The 17,022-nt window shown below is 41.0% G+C and overlaps 1 protein-coding gene across 2 annotated transcripts in view; it reads left to right on the top strand.

The window, feature by feature from the left end:
- The first annotated feature begins 1,154 nt into the window (after positions 1-1,154).
- Ric1 (RIC1 partner of RAB6A GEF complex) overlaps positions 1,155-17,022 on the top strand; it is a 104,760-nt gene continuing 88,892 nt past the window's right edge. Inside the window, exon 1 of one of the 2 annotated variants that reach the window (XM_085693771.2) lies at positions 1,155-1,445. In XM_085693771.2, coding sequence (XP_085549897.2) covers positions 1,302-1,445 — 144 coding nt within the window. In that variant the 5' untranslated portion in view covers positions 1,155-1,301. The remainder of the gene's footprint in view (positions 1,446-17,022) is intronic. The other variant, XM_085693770.2, reaches the window with a different exon arrangement.

The raw sequence follows: 17,022 nt of genomic DNA, 5'->3' as shown, positions 1-17,022 counted from the left end.
GCTTAAGAAATTCCAGGCATGCTGTGTTGGGGGTGGAACTCAGCAGGAAGGAACTTTAGGATACTCCAAATGCCCAAAATGCTGGTAAGCAGCGAGGCATTCCTTTGGTCAACTTGTTTGAAAAGCAGCAAGTGTTAGAACAATTAGGGAAAGTTACATTGTTATAAAATCCGGATTGTTACTTTGTTTTCCTCTTTGCTGCTACTTTTAAACCTGGTTAACACCTTTGAGAAAAGTAACTCGGAAAGATGAAAGGCGAGCACGAAAAGTGAAGCATTCAGATTCTTTCCCAGCTCCACTTCCTTCATGCGATCAAGTGGCTATCAGGTCGGTCTGCTAAGAGCTGTAGTTATTTTTAAGACTCCAGGTTCCCAAATTAAACATCCCCAAAAGTTCACTACCCGGATACAGTTATGTTTAGTCTGGTCCTACTCAGAAAAAGAAGCCCATTTCTTTTCCAGAACATCTTTTACTGGGGGTGCAAAAGACACCATCTGGGCTTCGTCTAGCACTCTAGCTGGTAGAGGGGCAGGAGGATGCAAACTGAATTAGAAATATATACTGTATTAGATTTAGAACGCTTCAAGACCCGAAAACAGGACTGAAGCACTCTTCGGCTACACAATTTAGTGACTGAATACGAACTCCGTAAGGGCAGGGACATCATCAGCTCTCACTTGAAACCGCAGCACACAAAAGATCTCTCGGTACATACCGCCCCAGTCTTGGAGTCGCAGAGACCTAGGGCCAAGCTCAGTCTGAGGGTCACGTGACGCTCGCCCCGCCCACCCCCTAGCCCCGGAGCGCGCGCTAATCGAGAAGTCCTAGTGGGCCGCGCCGCCCGGACTGTCACTGACTGGACTCGGTCGCCTCTCCCCGGTCCCCAGGCCCACGCTCCCGGTCGTCAGCAAGACGCCTCGAACAAGCGGCGTCCTGCCCAGGGACCTGCGTGCTGACGCTCGGCGGCCTGAGAGGACCGGGCGGAGCCTGAGGAGCCTCCCCGCGCCGTGCGGCGTGCTGACGCGAGCGGCGAGCGGGGCGGGCCGGCCTCGGCTCCTCCCGCCGCGGGCCCACTGGCCTCCCGCCTCCCCCACCCTCAGCCCGTCAGCGCCCGGGACTGCGTCGCGCAGCACCGCGTCGGCCCGGCCCGGCCCGGCCCCCGGGCAGATGCCCCGAGTTGCCGCTGTCGCCGCCGCCGACTCGGCCGGTGGCGGTGTGGAAGGTGGGCACCTGGCCCGGGGTCGCCGAGCGTGACAGACGCGGCCGGGGCCGCCGGGGGCTGTCGGGGCCGCGCGCGGACCATGTATTTCCTGAGCGGCTGGCCCAAGAGGCTGCTCTGCGCGCCGCGGAGCCCGGCCGAGGCGCCGCTCCACGTCCAGTCCGATCCTCGGAGAGCGTTCTTTGCCGTGCTGGCCCCGGCCCGCCTCAGCATCTGGTACAGCCGAGTAAGTAGGCGCCGCCGTCCTGACTTCCCCCGAGCGGCCCCTGTCCCGTCCCCACTTCCCCCGAGAGGCCTGGATCTAATCCCGACTCTCCCCGAACGACCCTGGTCCCGATCGGACCTCCTCCGAACGACCCCGGCCCCGTCCCGACCTCTCCGCGAACGACACTGGTTCCGACCGGACCTCCTCCGAACCATCCTGGCCCGGTCCTGACTCTCGAACGACGACCCCAGTTCCGTCCCGACTCCCCCCGAACTACTTCTCGTCCTCGTCCCGACTACCCTCGAGCGACCCCGGCCCCGTCCCGACTACCCTCGAGCGACCCCGGCCCCGTCCCGACTACCCCCGAGCGACCCCGGCCCTGTCCCGACCCCTTCCGAGCGACCCCGGCCCCGGACCGATTACCCCCGAGCGACCCCGGCTCCGTCCCGACTACCCCCGAGCGACCCCGGCCCCGTCCCGATTACCCCCGAGCGACCCTGGCTCAGTCCCGACTACCCCCGAGCGACCCCGGCTCCGTCCCGATTACCCCCGAGCGACCCCGGCTCCGTCCCGACTACCCCCGAGCGACCCCGGCCCCGTCCCGATTACCCCCGAGCGACCCTGGCTCAGTCCCGACTACCCCCGAGCGACCCCGGCTCAGTCCCGACTACCCCCGAACGACCCAGGCCCCGTCCCTACTATCCCTGAGCGACTCCCCGCGCGCCCTCAGTCCCTCTTGCCCTCGGGTTGGCGCCACGCGCGGGCAGTCTCCACGGCCCCCAGGCCCCGCCGCGCGGCGTCCCGGGAGCTCCCTGGCTGAGTCCGGACTTGCCTGCCTCTCTGCCCCCATTGCCGGGAGCCAATCTGTTGGAACGTCCCTTAGCGCTCTGGCAGCTGTGGCATCCCAGCTCCCCCTTCTTTAAAGGTCGTTGTTTTGGAGTTCCAGAAAGCCTGTTGGTCTCTACCCAGTGTCGGACCGTTGTCACTGATTTCTAAAACTTAAGAGTTGTTCGTTTGTAGAGGCCTGGTAACTTAACTTGGCTCCCGGTCTCCTCCAAACATCGCGGCTCAGTTTATTCATTCTCTCTCTCTCTCTCTCTCTCTCTCTCTCTCTCTCTGTCTCTCTCTCTCTCTCTCTCTCTCTCTGTCTCTCTCCCCCCCCCCTCTCTCTCCCACTGTCTCTCCCCCCCCCCCCCCCCCCCCCCCCCCCGTATCTCCCTCTCTCTGCTGCTCTTGGACTCCGGAGAACTGTTTGGGGGAGGGAAGTGGGGTAAAAAGACCAGGAATTCGTATCTCTCTGCACGGCACCTGGAATTAATAAGGCTTAGAGAGAGCGTGGGGCAGAATTCTTTGAGTCCTAGCTTTTTCCTTCTTGTGTCTTGAGTTCCGAGTTGGTAAGAGAAAGTTAAGTGGTGAGTGGGATTAGCCCATGTTCGGACGTTGCCGCTTGCTGGAGGTCTGTCTGTAAAAATTACAGAATTCTAAGTTTAAAATTGCCCCTCCCCATTCAAAGAGACAGTACTAATCGATTTCAGAGTGGTGTTCTCGTTGAAAGAAATTGAAGGCTGATTGACCTTGCTCTTGCTTTAATACATGAAACACCGGTTTTGGTTTGGTTAAATCCTTGGCTTTCTGCTTGTTACCATTGGAATGCTGATAATGCCCTTGATTGTCTTTACTAGCAGCTGTAGTAAAACCGGTGCTAGAATTTAGGTAATTTTGGTTCCTCTTCTATATTACTATTGCATAGTTAGGCTGTAAATTAGACTATTTGTCACTGTTTTGGCTGACCTACTTTTCAGAAAGGTATCAAAACACAGAGGACTACTAAACATATCAGCAATATGATACTCCGTTCTGTGTTTAATTAATTTTTTAAACATATGCGTTGTGGTTGGTATCTAAATGAGATTCGTTTTCAATATATATGACTCTTCAACAACTTTTATTTAGATGTAACTAAAGTTAATAGTTTGTGTGGAAAAGTATAATTAGAACTTGAATTGTACATTGTTTTGTAAATTTAGTAGTTTTATTTGAATGTAACACATTGTAAAACCTAACATTTATTTTTTTTAACCTCTAAAGATAAAAATCTGATTTATGTAAGTTTATCATGATAGACCAGAAACCTGTAAATCACCTTATTCCCCAACACAAAAAGAACATTACACTGTATCCTAGTTGTCTTAGGGACATTATGAATATTAATAAAGTCTGTTGTTTGGAATTAGGTTTAGATGCAGTATTATGGAATTGAAACGTCTCCTACTCCTTTCATCCAACCCCCTGTTCTACACACAGCTGTGTTTCACAGTAGCACATTGGTTACTAATGATATCTTGGGTGTAAAACTTAGAATTTTACATACATAGAAAACAGTACATCACACACAAAGAAATAAAAAAAAATTCAAAAGTTAGATTTGGGGCAATATTTGCGTTCAGAGGCATGGAGTGAAATAAATTTCTGAAATACCTTAGGGTGTCTACCTAGCACCTTAGGTGTATATGGTATTGTGAGTGTAAGCTTTGTTACTTAGAAAATCAGGTTAAAATGTGATGATTCTGAAATTTGTGATTTTTATGGCCATGTGAGTGGAAACAAGAGCCAGGCTCCACCTGCCAAGTCTTCTCCTTTTGGAATATATGTGTGTAGCTCTTCTTATCCTAGGAAATGTTTGTTTTAATTTTCTCATTCCTAAACTTTACAAAGCAGTGTGTGGCCGGGCGGTGATGGCGCTCGCCTTTAATCCCAGCACTCGGGAGGCAGAGGCAGGCGGAGGATCTCTGTGAGTTCGAGACCAGCCTGGTCTACAAGAGCTAGTTCCAGGACAGGGTCCAACAGAAAAACCCTATCTCGAAAAACAAAACAAAACAAAAAAGCAGTGTGTGTTAAAATAAGCTTAGGTTACAAAATGTTAAAAGCAAAAATATCTCTAAGTTAATAAGAGACTATCAGTTACATTCATAATTTGGAATGAATTGGTTTAAAATGTCTTCACTGAGCCCATGAATGAGGGTATTGATTTTATTTATTTATTTATTTATTTATTTTTGAAAGGTTGTAGTACATTTTGAAGGTCCAAAGGGTTCTGCAGATTTGAAGTATGTTTGAAGGCAGTGAGAGGGACTCAGAAGAGTGACTATATAGATTTTGCTTTTTGAAATTTTGTCAGGACTCAATAAAGTAAGCGCGCATAAGAAAAATGTAGTTTTAAAAGAGAAAACTAGCTTTGTAGAAGAAATGTGTGTTTAGTCTCAACTGGTTGTTTGAATGTCCACAAAAGTTAATGTATGTGAACTGTTATTTACCCGTAAATTATAGGAACATTAAACTAAAATCTTTAAACCTAAGTATATTTTATGGGTCTTCTAGTAAACTTTTATAGACCTCTTATATTTCCCATTATTATGTACTAAGTTACTATTTGGAATTCCAGTGTTTTAGAGTCATATCTGTCCAGACTAATTTTCTAGCTAGTTTTGAAAGATACATGTTAGTGTTGTTTATGAGCAAACATTTCTGTAGGCACTCATTTTACTTTTTGATAAAGATTTTAAAATAGCACATTTCATCAATAAATTGGGCTTATTGTTTGGTTTTCATTGTGACATGTTAGTAGAGGTTTGCTTTTTTGATATTGTGATTCCAGTTCAGAATTCTAAAAACTAGACTGGAGGCCAATAAAGTTTAAATACATGGCTCAGAGGGGGAAGTGCTGCCAGCCCTGATGACCAATACAGCAAAAGGAGAGAACTGGCTCCTGCAGGTCGTTCTTGCATTTGTTCTTGCGTGCACATGCCTTTCCGCATCTATACATACAGCCACTAAAAAATAAATACCTACTGAAGTCTGTAATAGTATTATCCATGTTCTTTTAAGCATTAATTTTTTTTTTCTCTTTGTTTTTGAGACAGGGTTTCTCTGTGTAACAGTCTTAGCTGTCCTGGAACTAGCTCTGTAGACCAGGCTGGCCTTGAGCTTACAGAGATCTGCCTGCCTCTGCCTCCTGAGTGCTGGGAGTGAATGGAAGTTTTAAAAAAATGTAGAACATGGCTTTGTGGCTCACCCCAGTAATCCCAGCACTTCAGATTTGAGAGGACAAGGCAGGAATATTGCTATGAATTTGAGGCCAACCTGTGTTACCTAATGAGTTCTAGATCAACCTGGGCTAGAGTAATACCTTGTCAAGGAAAAGGAGGGAGGGAAGGGCTGGAAGGAAGGAGAAAGAGAAGAAGAAAAGAAAGATTTAGTATGTGTGTTAGGATGAGGTGGTAGAGGTAGTATCAATGAGATGATATATTCAGTATTGTGAAAGAATTCTGCTTGGAGGATGGAGCTGCTCTGTAGAAGGAGATGATTCATGGTTGAGGAGTATTGTGTGAGATGAACTGCTTTTGTAATATAACAGGGACCATGAATATTCCTGTAATAAACTCCTTAGCTGTAACTGTGACAGGCTACAGATGTTAACCTTGAAGTTGTTAGGATGCTTCCATTCTGAATTAAAGACATACTCATCTCAATTTTCAGATTACTAATTTCAAATATTTAAATTGCTTTCAAACGTGTTTTTGAATACTAAGTGTAAAGGATAGCATAGGCAGACCATGGAAGTGACGAAGAGGCTTATTATATAGAAAACATTCTGCCGAATGATGCGATGATTGTTTTGTTTTGTTTGTTTGTTTGACACAGGGTCTCACTAGGTATTCCTGGCTGACCTGGAACTCACTATCACACCCAGAGAATGAAGTCTTTTGAGTTATCACTCTGGGTTGCAAATAAAAAGCTGAAATTGGCAAATCACCACTGTCATATAAATAATGTAGTTGAGGAACTCCGAGCAGAAACTTGTTCCTGTTGATGTCTGCTAATAGTGAAAAGTTCCTGTTAATGTGCACATGCAAAACACAGTGAGGTAGATGTCTCAGGAACCAAGATGTAAGGATATGATTAGCTACTCATCCTCAGGAAAGCTGTTTAATTTCTAGCTCCTTTCCTAACATTCCCATTTCACTGTTACAGCTCTATTACTGCCTCCAGACACCTTCCTTTTAAATTCACATGTCTGAAAGTCTTCTAGGGTTCTCTTTTTGTTAAGGAGTAAAGTTTGGTGTCCTTAGTTTGGTATCAGAGATTCTCCTGTCCTAGAATGCTCTCTTGCCTCATCTCTGCTTATTAGAATATTACCTATCCCTTAGCTTCTGTTGCAATCCTTTCTTCATGAGTCATTATTTACCTACCATAACTGGAAGCGTTTATTTGTTGATGAACTACTGTTTTGGATTTGTTACCTTCTAGCTTTATTGAACTATATATGACAAAAACTATATATGTAATACTTATGATATGGTAAAATGTTTTTATATACATGTATAATGATATTTATAATTCAACTAATAAGAATGCTTACCACCTCACATAGTTCCCTTATGAGTGATGAAAGCACTAAAGATCTTCTTTCAGGCTGTAGAGATAGCTCAGTGGAGAGGATCCCAGGTTTAGTTCACATGCTGGCTGACAACTTGGTGTAACTTTGATTTTGGAGAATCTGATGCCCTCTTCTGATCTCCATGGGCATAGGGTACCCATTTGGTGTATTACATCCATGCAGACAAACCCTCATACATATAAAAAAAAATATCTCTTGGTCAGTTGTCCTCTGACCTCTACTATTGTGTGATTTTTGATCACGTACTTACAGTAAAATTTGCTTTGAGTCAGAGGACACAGCTAGCCACTAACTGACCAAAATTAACCATAGAGATCTTGAAGGACTGAGAACAGATAGGAGACAGGAAGTAGTAAGGCCAGATGCTCTCAGCCCTTTTGGATTGAGGAAGAGAGAGGATGTCACTGATGGCTTTTCTATTGTTGCTTCTATGATCATTCAGGTTCTTATCCCAATATCTAACTATTGATAAAGAATAATTAGATATGCGCTTCACTCTACACAAATATTGTGGCACATACATGCCCCAGCACCACAACACATACACATTGCGATTGTGTAAATTTAAAAATCTGTTCTGAGCAAATTTCAAGTATACAATATTATCCGAAATCACAAAAATTGACTAGTCTTAAAACTGTGTATTTGTATTTGACCGAAATTACTGCATCTCCTCCACTCCCAGCTTCTGGCAATGTCTGTTCTACGTAGCACGAATTCTAATTGCTTTTAATAATAGAAACTCAGAGCCAACTATCGGTGAAAGCTGAAGGATCAGAGAAGCAGTGTGACCAGCCACTAGAGTTCTGCAAATGCTCAGACCAAAGGGACGATCCTGTCCCTACAGATCCTCAGGCTGAATTTCAGACTGAATCCTCAAACTGTACCCATCTCCACGAATCCTCAGACTGCATCCATCTCCACGAATCATCAGACTGCCATGAGCTCCTGTTTCCTCCTGCTTTATATTCCTCTTTCCACCCATCCATACCACTCCTGTTTCTACCTCCCTAGTGCTGGAATTAAAGACCTGTGATCCTAAGGGCTGGGATCACCTTTGTGTGAGTTCTGTTTCTCTTTTAGACAGATTCAATCTCATGTAACCCAGGGTGGCTTTGAACTCACAGAGATCATCTACCTTTATCTCTGAGTGCTGGGATTAAAGGTGTGTGCCTCCACTGCCTGGCCTCTATGGCTGTTGGCTTATCTCTGCACTCTGATCTTTGTAACATGAGGGCCGGCTTGTTGGAGTTTCTATCCCACCCAGTACCCCACAGCCCGCAAGCCCCAAAGAAAATTACACACAGGACTCCATAAGATTATAAACTGATTGGCCCATTAGGTCAGGCTTCTTATTAGTCCTTGTAACTTATATTAATCCATTATCATTATCTATGTTAGCCACACGGCTCAGTACCTTTCTCAGCGTGGCAGCTCACATGTTGCCTCTCTGGTGGTCTGGGCAGGAATGGCAGAGGAAGCTTCCTGCTTCCCAGAATTCTCCTGTTCTCATTGTATCACCTCTACTTCCTGTCTGGTATTCCCGCCTATACTTCCTGCCTGGCCAATCAGCGTTTTATTAAAATACATGATTGACAGAATACAGACAATTCTCCCACACCAGATCTTCAGGCAAGCCTTATATGTTAAATAACAAAGTATCACTACAGTTCTACTCTTGGTTTCCATGAGTTTTTTCTTCCTGAGATTCTACGTATATACATTGTAGCTTTTTGCAGTATATGGGATTCTGTATCTGGCTTATTTAACATGATTTCATTAAAAGTTCATCCATGTTGTACTGAATGTCAGGATTTCCTTTCTTTTTTTTTTCTTAAAAAAAAAGACTGAATAATACTCTGTATATATACCACATCCCTTTATCAGTTCATCTGTTCACAATCGTTTAGGTTGTTTCCACATTATGGTGATTTTGAGTAATGCTATAGTGAATATGGACATGCAGATAACTTTTAAAATATTGATTTCAAATCCTTTTTTGTACATATTTGGAGTAATACCATTTTGGGGGAGGAGGACCCATGTTCTGTCACTTGATTTCTTGATGAAAACCATCCTAATAGGTACAGAGCACTATCTCATGACTTTGTTATGCATTTCCCTGTTAATTAGCAATATTGAGTAGAGTCTTTGTCAAAAGATTAGGTGACCATGTGTGGAGGTGGAGTGGGGTGAGGTGCATGGTTTTTCTCTAGGGCTTCTCTTCTGTTCCATTGGTCTCTACGCTTTGTTTTTATCCAAGTACCTTGCTATCTTGATTACTGTAGCTAGCTTCTATACTTTGAAACCAGGTAGTATGAATGAAGTTTTGTTTTCTTTTGATTGCTATGACTATTTGGTCTTTGGAGTTGTATATGAATTTTAAGATTGTTTTATAAATTTCTATAGAAAATGCTATTGGAATTTTGATAGGGATTGTATTGTTAGTATATATATTTAAGCTCTTGAACATGGGATATCTTTCCATTTGTGTCATGTTCAGTCAGTATCTTATAGTTCTCAGGGTCATATGGTTAAATTTATGTACTATTTTATTTATAAATACTGTTTATGCATAGGATTGCTTTCTTAAGTTCTTTTTCAATTTGGTTTTAGTGTATAGAAACATAATTGGCTTTATGCATAGGTTTTGTATCTTATAACATTACTGAATTTGTTTACTTTTTTTAACCTTTCTTTGTACTTGTGGGATCTCTAGAGTTTTCTGTATTGTGGAGAAAGTTGCACGTCTTCCTTGACCTTCTGCTTTGTATTGTAAGTTTTGTACTTATGCTTTATTTTTAAAACTAAATTTGCAGCATTTTAGGCAGCAAAGCTAATTTTTTATTAGCCTTGGTGCATTGCACACAGTATAGGCCTGTTGGTGGAGACTCCTCATTCGTTCCTGGCCACCCAGACCTGAAATAATCACACAGAAACTATATTATTTAAAACACTGCTTGGCCTATTAGCTTAGGCTTCATGTTAACTAATTAACTAACTCTTACATCTTAAATTAACCCATTCCTATTATTTTGTATTTTACTATAAGGCTTGTGGTTTACTGGTAAGGTTCTGGAGGGTAGTTGTCTTTTTCCTTAGGCAGCTACATGGTGTCTCCCTGACTCCTTGTAGTTTTCTCTTCTGTCTCTTCTTGGAATTCCCACCTTACTCTATTCTGCCTTGCCATAGTCCCAAAGTAGCTTCTTTATTACCTAATGGTAACAAAACACATTCACAGTAATGAATTTCACAGAAGGAAATTTCACATCACCTCCCCTTTTCTGTCTAAATGAAAAGGAAGGTTTTAAATTTAACATAGTAAAATTACTTACAAAAAGACAGTTATCAAGCAAAAATTATAATTACAATAGTTAGTCTATTTATATTTGGCAAATTAAGGAAAATACTTTATCATCTATCCTATCTTTGTGAGTCTAAATATTTAATCTGTCTCTTATAACTATCTTTCTTTAACTCCATCAAAGACTCCAGAAGGATATAATATTACCTAAGTAAACAGGAAGTACATTGTAAGCAACTTCCAAAGCTCTCTAGAATTGGCAGAGACTTCTCATTGTCTGGACAGTCATCCAAAGTTCTTCTGTAACATTGGGGCATCCATATTAGCCTACAGGCCCATAGTATCTAGCAGACTTTTCCACGAAGCAGAAAATTTTAAAGACAGTTCCACCAATATTGGCAGTTTGTCAGTCACATTTTTCTGTTTCCTGCAGAATGTCTGGCAAACTCTTTCATGTAGCAGGAATCCTGAAGGACTGTCTCACCTTTAGGCAACATTTTTTTTTTTTGCGGGTCCTGCATGTCTAGTTTATACAGCATACCACCAAACAGTCCAGGCAAGAGCAGTTTCTTGCCCAAATGGCTAACCTTGTCACATTGAAGGCAAATTCCATAATGAGTTTCTTCATGCCCATTAACATCTCTGAAGTAATTGGTGCTGCCAGAAGCAGACATGTCTCACTGTCATGAAAAATCCTAAGTTTTAAAAACATTTTAAATGCCATATTCTGTATATCTTTGAAAGATTTGAAGAAGACCTATCCATCTGAAATATTTCTCTATATAGCTAGAAAACCTAACTAACATGACTACAAACTTTACTATTATAGATGATAATCTATTAACTTTTTTAAATTGTACATTACATTTTAAATGAGCTACACAAACACAATACCTTAATTAAGAGCAGAAACATACATATAACAAAATTGACCTTAAATTTGTATCAGTAGACCAAGATCCATATCAATGCAAAGTATTCACCTCTATAGCATATCCCCCTTTAAATGTAAACAAACATTTATAAACAATATTTGGAAATTTGTACGTAGTTCTCTCCAAACTGCTTCCTGCTTTTTGTTGGGCAAAGTAATTTTGGGGTTCATAGAGACCTTTCAGGGGGTTTTGGTCCATCAAACCACGTAAGTCTGAAAGGAATCCATGGGTTTTCATTCTTTGTGGAAACAGAACCTTTTTTCTAAAGCAACATATCCTTAGACCCAAATTTCTAAGTCAAGATACTTTTAAAGTATATATGTCAGTTTAGCTTAGTAGACCCCAGAATCGAATGTCTCTCAGTACTTAACTCATTTACAATCAAAAAATTTAAAGAAAACACAATAACATACATAATTCAGATTCCCTGTGTATATTTTGTTTTCACGTGGATTTTTTCTTAATCTATTACTTTTTCTACAAGTTTAATATTTGTTTTTTATCTTTACTCCTTTAATCTATGACTGGCTATATTCTTTTATAATATAACTGTCTATACTCCTTTTTCCTCTTAAACAGTGCTCATCCAATAGTTTAGGCTTCTTATTAACTAACTCTTACATCTTAAATGAACTGATTTCTATCAGTCTATGTATCACTACTAGGCACTGGCTTACTAGTGCCAACATGTTACTCCTTTGGCAGCTACATGGCATCTCCCTGGTTTCACCTTCTTTTTCCTCTATCTCTGCTTGGAATTCCTACCTTGCTCTAGTCTGTGCTGCCATAGGCCCAAAGCTGCTTCTTTATTAACCAATGACAATAAAACATATTCACAGCATACAGGGTGGAATCCTACATCACAGACCTGTAATACTGGCTGCTTAAGAGGTTGAGGATGGACAGTCAGAAGTTCAAGGCCCTACTTTTCAAGGAAAGCTACTTTCTCACTTTAAAAAAAATGACTTTAGATTTATTTATTTTATGTATGTGTGCTGTATCTGCATGTACACTGCATGCCATGGGAGAGAATGAGATGTTGTAAGCTACCATTTGGCTCCTGGGAGTTGAACTCAAGCAGCCAGTGCTCTTAACTGCTGAGCCATCTCTCCAGACCCTTTCTCATTTTTGAGACATTAAGTTCCTTTTTAGTGCTTTGAAATATTATTTCTTAGATTTTTCTTGTTGTGTACAGGAGAGTTAGGCTAATTGTGTTACTTTGCCATTACTTGAAGTCATTTCATCGAAAAGAATTTTTGTATAGTCTTAGTTTTTAATAGTGTAGGTTGTTACCTAAACCCCACTTTTATTTAACCAATACTCTATTTTTAGGCTATCATTAAAACTTATTATTTGGTAAAAGTTCTATGAATCTTATATGACTGGAAAGTACATGGAAACTACACTTTGATACTTAAAGTGTTAAGACTGAAAAATTGTCACATTTGAGATTTTTAATCCTTTGTCATATATCTCTTTTGCTTAAACATTACCTTTAAAAAAGTTCCCTACAGCCAATGCATCTGTCAGGCCATTTCTGTATAGTCTTGGGCGCCACTTGAGCGTTTGTTGATGTTGCTTCTTTGGCTTGAACTGTACTACTTACCCAAATTGATTAAAATGTTCTGTTGATGTCTTGACTGTGTCTTCCATTATTTTATTACTTAAAGCCTTCATACTACCAAACAATGTCATGAATATGAAAATGTTAGAGAAACTGAAGAGCTGCCCAGATACATTATCACATTGCTTGGAATTTGGTTATGTGCTGCTCTGTCTCCTTGGGTTTCTACTTACATACATTGCTTTTCCAGAGTACGCTATAAACTTTATAAAATTAGAATTTTGATCTAATATTGTATCTTATTTAACCTTTAATAGGCATTGACTGAAATCTTTGTGATCCTTATTTTTTAAATAAACTTACTTTTTAAAAGGAGATTTGTGTTCTCAACAGAACTGAGCAGCAAGAACAGAGAATCCCCACATATTGTCTGCTCCTCCCTCAATAACTACCCCTCATATCAGCATCTCTTACTTGGGTCGTACATTTGTTACAGTCAGTGGCCCCACACTGACCAGTGACTATTACGAAATGTTCATGTTTACCTAGTGTTCTCTCTTGGCAATCCTACATTTTATGGGTTTTGAGAAATGTATACTATTACAGTATGTGTTGGCCAACTTTTGTTACCATTCTAAAATATCTGAGATAATGAGCTTAAAAGAGGGAAAGGCTTGTTTTGAGTCATGGTTTTAGAGGTTTCAGGCCATGATTCAAAGGCTTGTTACTTTTGGGTCTATAGAGAAATGCTGTATGATCTTGAGAATATATGGCAGAGGAAGCCCCTCACCTGATGGCTGCCTGCAAGCAAAGGAAGGGGCAGAGAGAAGAAACCAGTGTCTCAGTATCTTTTTCAGGGGTCTTCCCCCAGTGCCTAATTTCATTTTGTGGGGCCCTACTTTCTAAAGGTTCCCCAGCTACTAATAGCACCAAACTCTGGGAACTATCCTAAAATACACAGGACCTTGGGGGATGTTGATGACTCATACTATAGCATACAGAATATTTGCTGCAGTAATTCGCAGTGGTCTACCTACTCATTTCCTTCTTTCCAGCCCTGACAGCCCCTATGTAAGAAGGGGAAAAAAAAAACACAAACAGAAACATAAAAAACCCTGCTTGTCCTTTTCCAAGTATCTTGTAATTGGACCTATATGTTCTGTATCTTTTTCAGTAATAATTCATGGAAGGCTTTTCTGTGTCTTTCATGTCTTGGTGTCTGGATCTGCTATAGTTCGTCAGTTATCCAGGGGATGTCAGCTATCCAAGGGATATCATGGTTACTTCCAAGTTTGGCAATTTTTATGAAACTACTAAATGTTTGTGTTCTACGTTTGTTGTCATTTTAAACAGGGTCTGTCTACTGTGGAGTGTCAAACTCACTAACCCAGACTGACCTTAAATTCATGATCCTCCCGCCTTAGCCTCCTAAGTGCTGGGAACCACCACACTCAGCTTTTTAAACTTTTTTGTGTGGGCATGTTTTCAGCTCACTTGGATAAGTAATGAGTAAATACTACCTACAGGTAGTGTGTTTGGTTTTGTAAGAAAGAGCCGGTTGTGTAAAGTAGATGTATCATTTTGTATTTTAACAACAAAGAATGTGAATTCCCGTTGTTTTATATCTTTGCTAGCATTTGGTATCAGTCTTCTAAATTTTGACTGTTCTGTTAGGTATTTAATGGTATCTTATTGTTTATATTTTTTCTCTAAAGAAAGAGGATGTTGAATATCTTGTAGAAAGATTGTTTTCCACATGTATTTGTTTTGTGCTTTCAAGGTCTTTTGCCCATTGTATTATTTTGTCTCTTACTGAATTCTAAGTTTGTGTATATTTTTAATATCAGTTCTTTATCAGGTATTTGCAAACACTTTCCTCAGTCTCTACCCTCAATAATCCTCATTCTCTTGGTAATGTTTCTCATAGATCAGTTTCTAATTTTAATGAAGATCATCTTATGAATTGTTTGTTTTAGATATTGCACCTTTGGAGGAGGTCATTTAGGTTTTTCACTGTTATATCTAGAACTTTTACACTTTATACATAGGATTTTTATTTATTTTGAATTCTTGAGAGTTATATAAGATGTGCATCATGAAGAAATTTTGTGACTCAATTTCCATTCATTCTCTTTACTCCTTTGTCAAATATCAGTTGACTGTGTGAGTCTTTCTAAGTTCTCCTCTGTTTCTTTGATCAGTTTTGTTAATTTTTTCATATTTACTGTAGCTTTATAATGATAAGTCTTGAAATTTGTTAAACTGATGTATTATTTGTGTTTTAATAAATAAAGCTTGCCTGAAGATCAGAGGGCAAAGCAGCCACACTAGTCAGCCATGCAGGCCAGGGAGTGGTGGCACACACCTTTTTTTAATCCCAGGACTCAGGAGACAGAGGCTGATAGATCTTTGTGAATTTAAGGCTATACTGGGCTACACAAAATCAATCCAGAAACAGATCCAGGTGGTGGTTCACACCTTTAATACCAGTGTTTGGGAGACACACACTTTTAATCCCAGCACTAGGGAGGTAGAGACAGGGGCGATATGGCTGGGCAGAGAAAGAAATATAAAGGGGAAGAGACAAGAGCTCCCTGGAGAGTGAAGTCTGAGGATTTGTTGAGACAACATCTCACCCTTTTGGTCTGAATATTTGGTAGAGGTAAAAGGCCTCTCTAGTGGTTGGTTGTTTTACTTTTCTGATCTTCAGCTTGAACCCTAGTACCCATCTCTGGACGTTTATTATTCATGCTACAATTTGTGTTAGCACTCTAGCACCCTTCATCACCCTTCGTCTTGAAACTCATCTGAAGTTGAATTGATTTATTGACATCTGTTGTAGTTTGAATGTAATTGGCCCCCATAATCTCATAGAGAGCGGCACTGTTAGGAGATGTGACTTTGTTGGGATGGGTATGGCCTTGTTGGAGGAAGTGTGTCACTGAGGGGTCGGGTTTTGAGATTTTTTTATGCTCAGAATACTGCCAAGTGTCTCGGTCGACTTCATGTTACCTGCAAGATGTAGGAATCTCAGTCACTACCACATCTGCCTGATGCTATGCTCCCTGTCATGATGATGATAAGCTGAACCTCTGAAATTGTAAGCGAGCCACCCCAATGAAATATTTTCTTTATGAGTTGCCATGGTCATAGTATCTCTTCACAGCTATAAAAACTGTAACTAAGACAACATCCCCAAATAACTACTGAGATTTTGGTAGGATTGCTTTGAATCTCTAGATCAAACCTGGGAGAATTGCTATCTCGACAGTATTGATCCTTCCTATTAATTAGTATAGAATGTTTTTGTCTATTCTTTGACCTCTTTCATTAGTATTTTGTATAGTATTCCTTATATACATAATTCTTTTAGATTTATGACATTAAATGTTTCATTTTGGGTAATGCAATATAAAAATGGAAACCTGCTTTTTTATTATACATCATTCTTTTCAGTACTGGAATCTGAAAATGATCAACTCTTATGTATTTTGTATCTTATGGTCTTGTTTATTTATGTAAGAATATCCTGTTGATTCAGTTTTGAATATGTCACTCTTGTCTGTGAATACAGTTTTAATATCTTCTTTCCCAATATGTATGCCTTTTATTTTCTTTCTTTATTTTGTGACGTTCTGTAGTCAAACTTTCTTTGTACTGCCAGTTCTCAAATAATGTCATGATGATTAAGTTTGAAGGCTTTGTCTTTGCAATTCCTTAGCCATCCGGAAGGCTGCACTTCCGGGTTCTCAGTCCAGCCCATGTATCCCAGGTGCACATGCATGGGTCGCTCGCCAAATGCATCACCAGCGTCTGACATAGAAGTCCCCCTCTCCCCGCCTCGTGCGCTTGTGCTGGGAAACCTTTAAAAGCTTAAGGCGCCATTCCCACTCCTCTTCTTCTACCCCCTTCTGTTCACGGCTCCCGAGCTTGGTCTGCACAGATCTTCTTAATAAACTTATACACGTGGGTTTGTTTGTCTCTCGTGCTCTCTCCTCATCTCCACAGGACATTTTAGTCTTAGCTTAGGCTTGTTCCCAACTAGCTCTTAAAACTTAAATTGGCCTGTTTATATTAATCTATGTTTTGTCATGTGGTTGCTACCTCTCCTCCATATTGTATGTTTGAATCACTGGTAAATCCCACCTCTGTTCTTCCCAAAGTTCCTATCTCTCTACCCAGACGTCCTGCTTAACCTCTCCTAGCTAGTTATTGGATATTCAGCTCTTTATTAAACCAATCAGAAGGTGCCTTGGCAGAGACTCATCTTCACAGTGTACAGAAAGATTAGACCAAAACAACATTTGTTAGGAATTGTGCTACTTTGTTGGATAGTA

This window comes from Myodes glareolus, chromosome 7, assembly GCF_982192425.1.
Source record: "Myodes glareolus chromosome 7, mMyoGla1.1, whole genome shotgun sequence".
NCBI classification, from domain to species: Eukaryota; Metazoa; Chordata; class Mammalia; order Rodentia; family Cricetidae; genus Myodes; species Myodes glareolus.
Note: the sequence above shows the minus strand (reverse complement) of the source record. Positions and strands in the feature narration are given on the sequence as shown.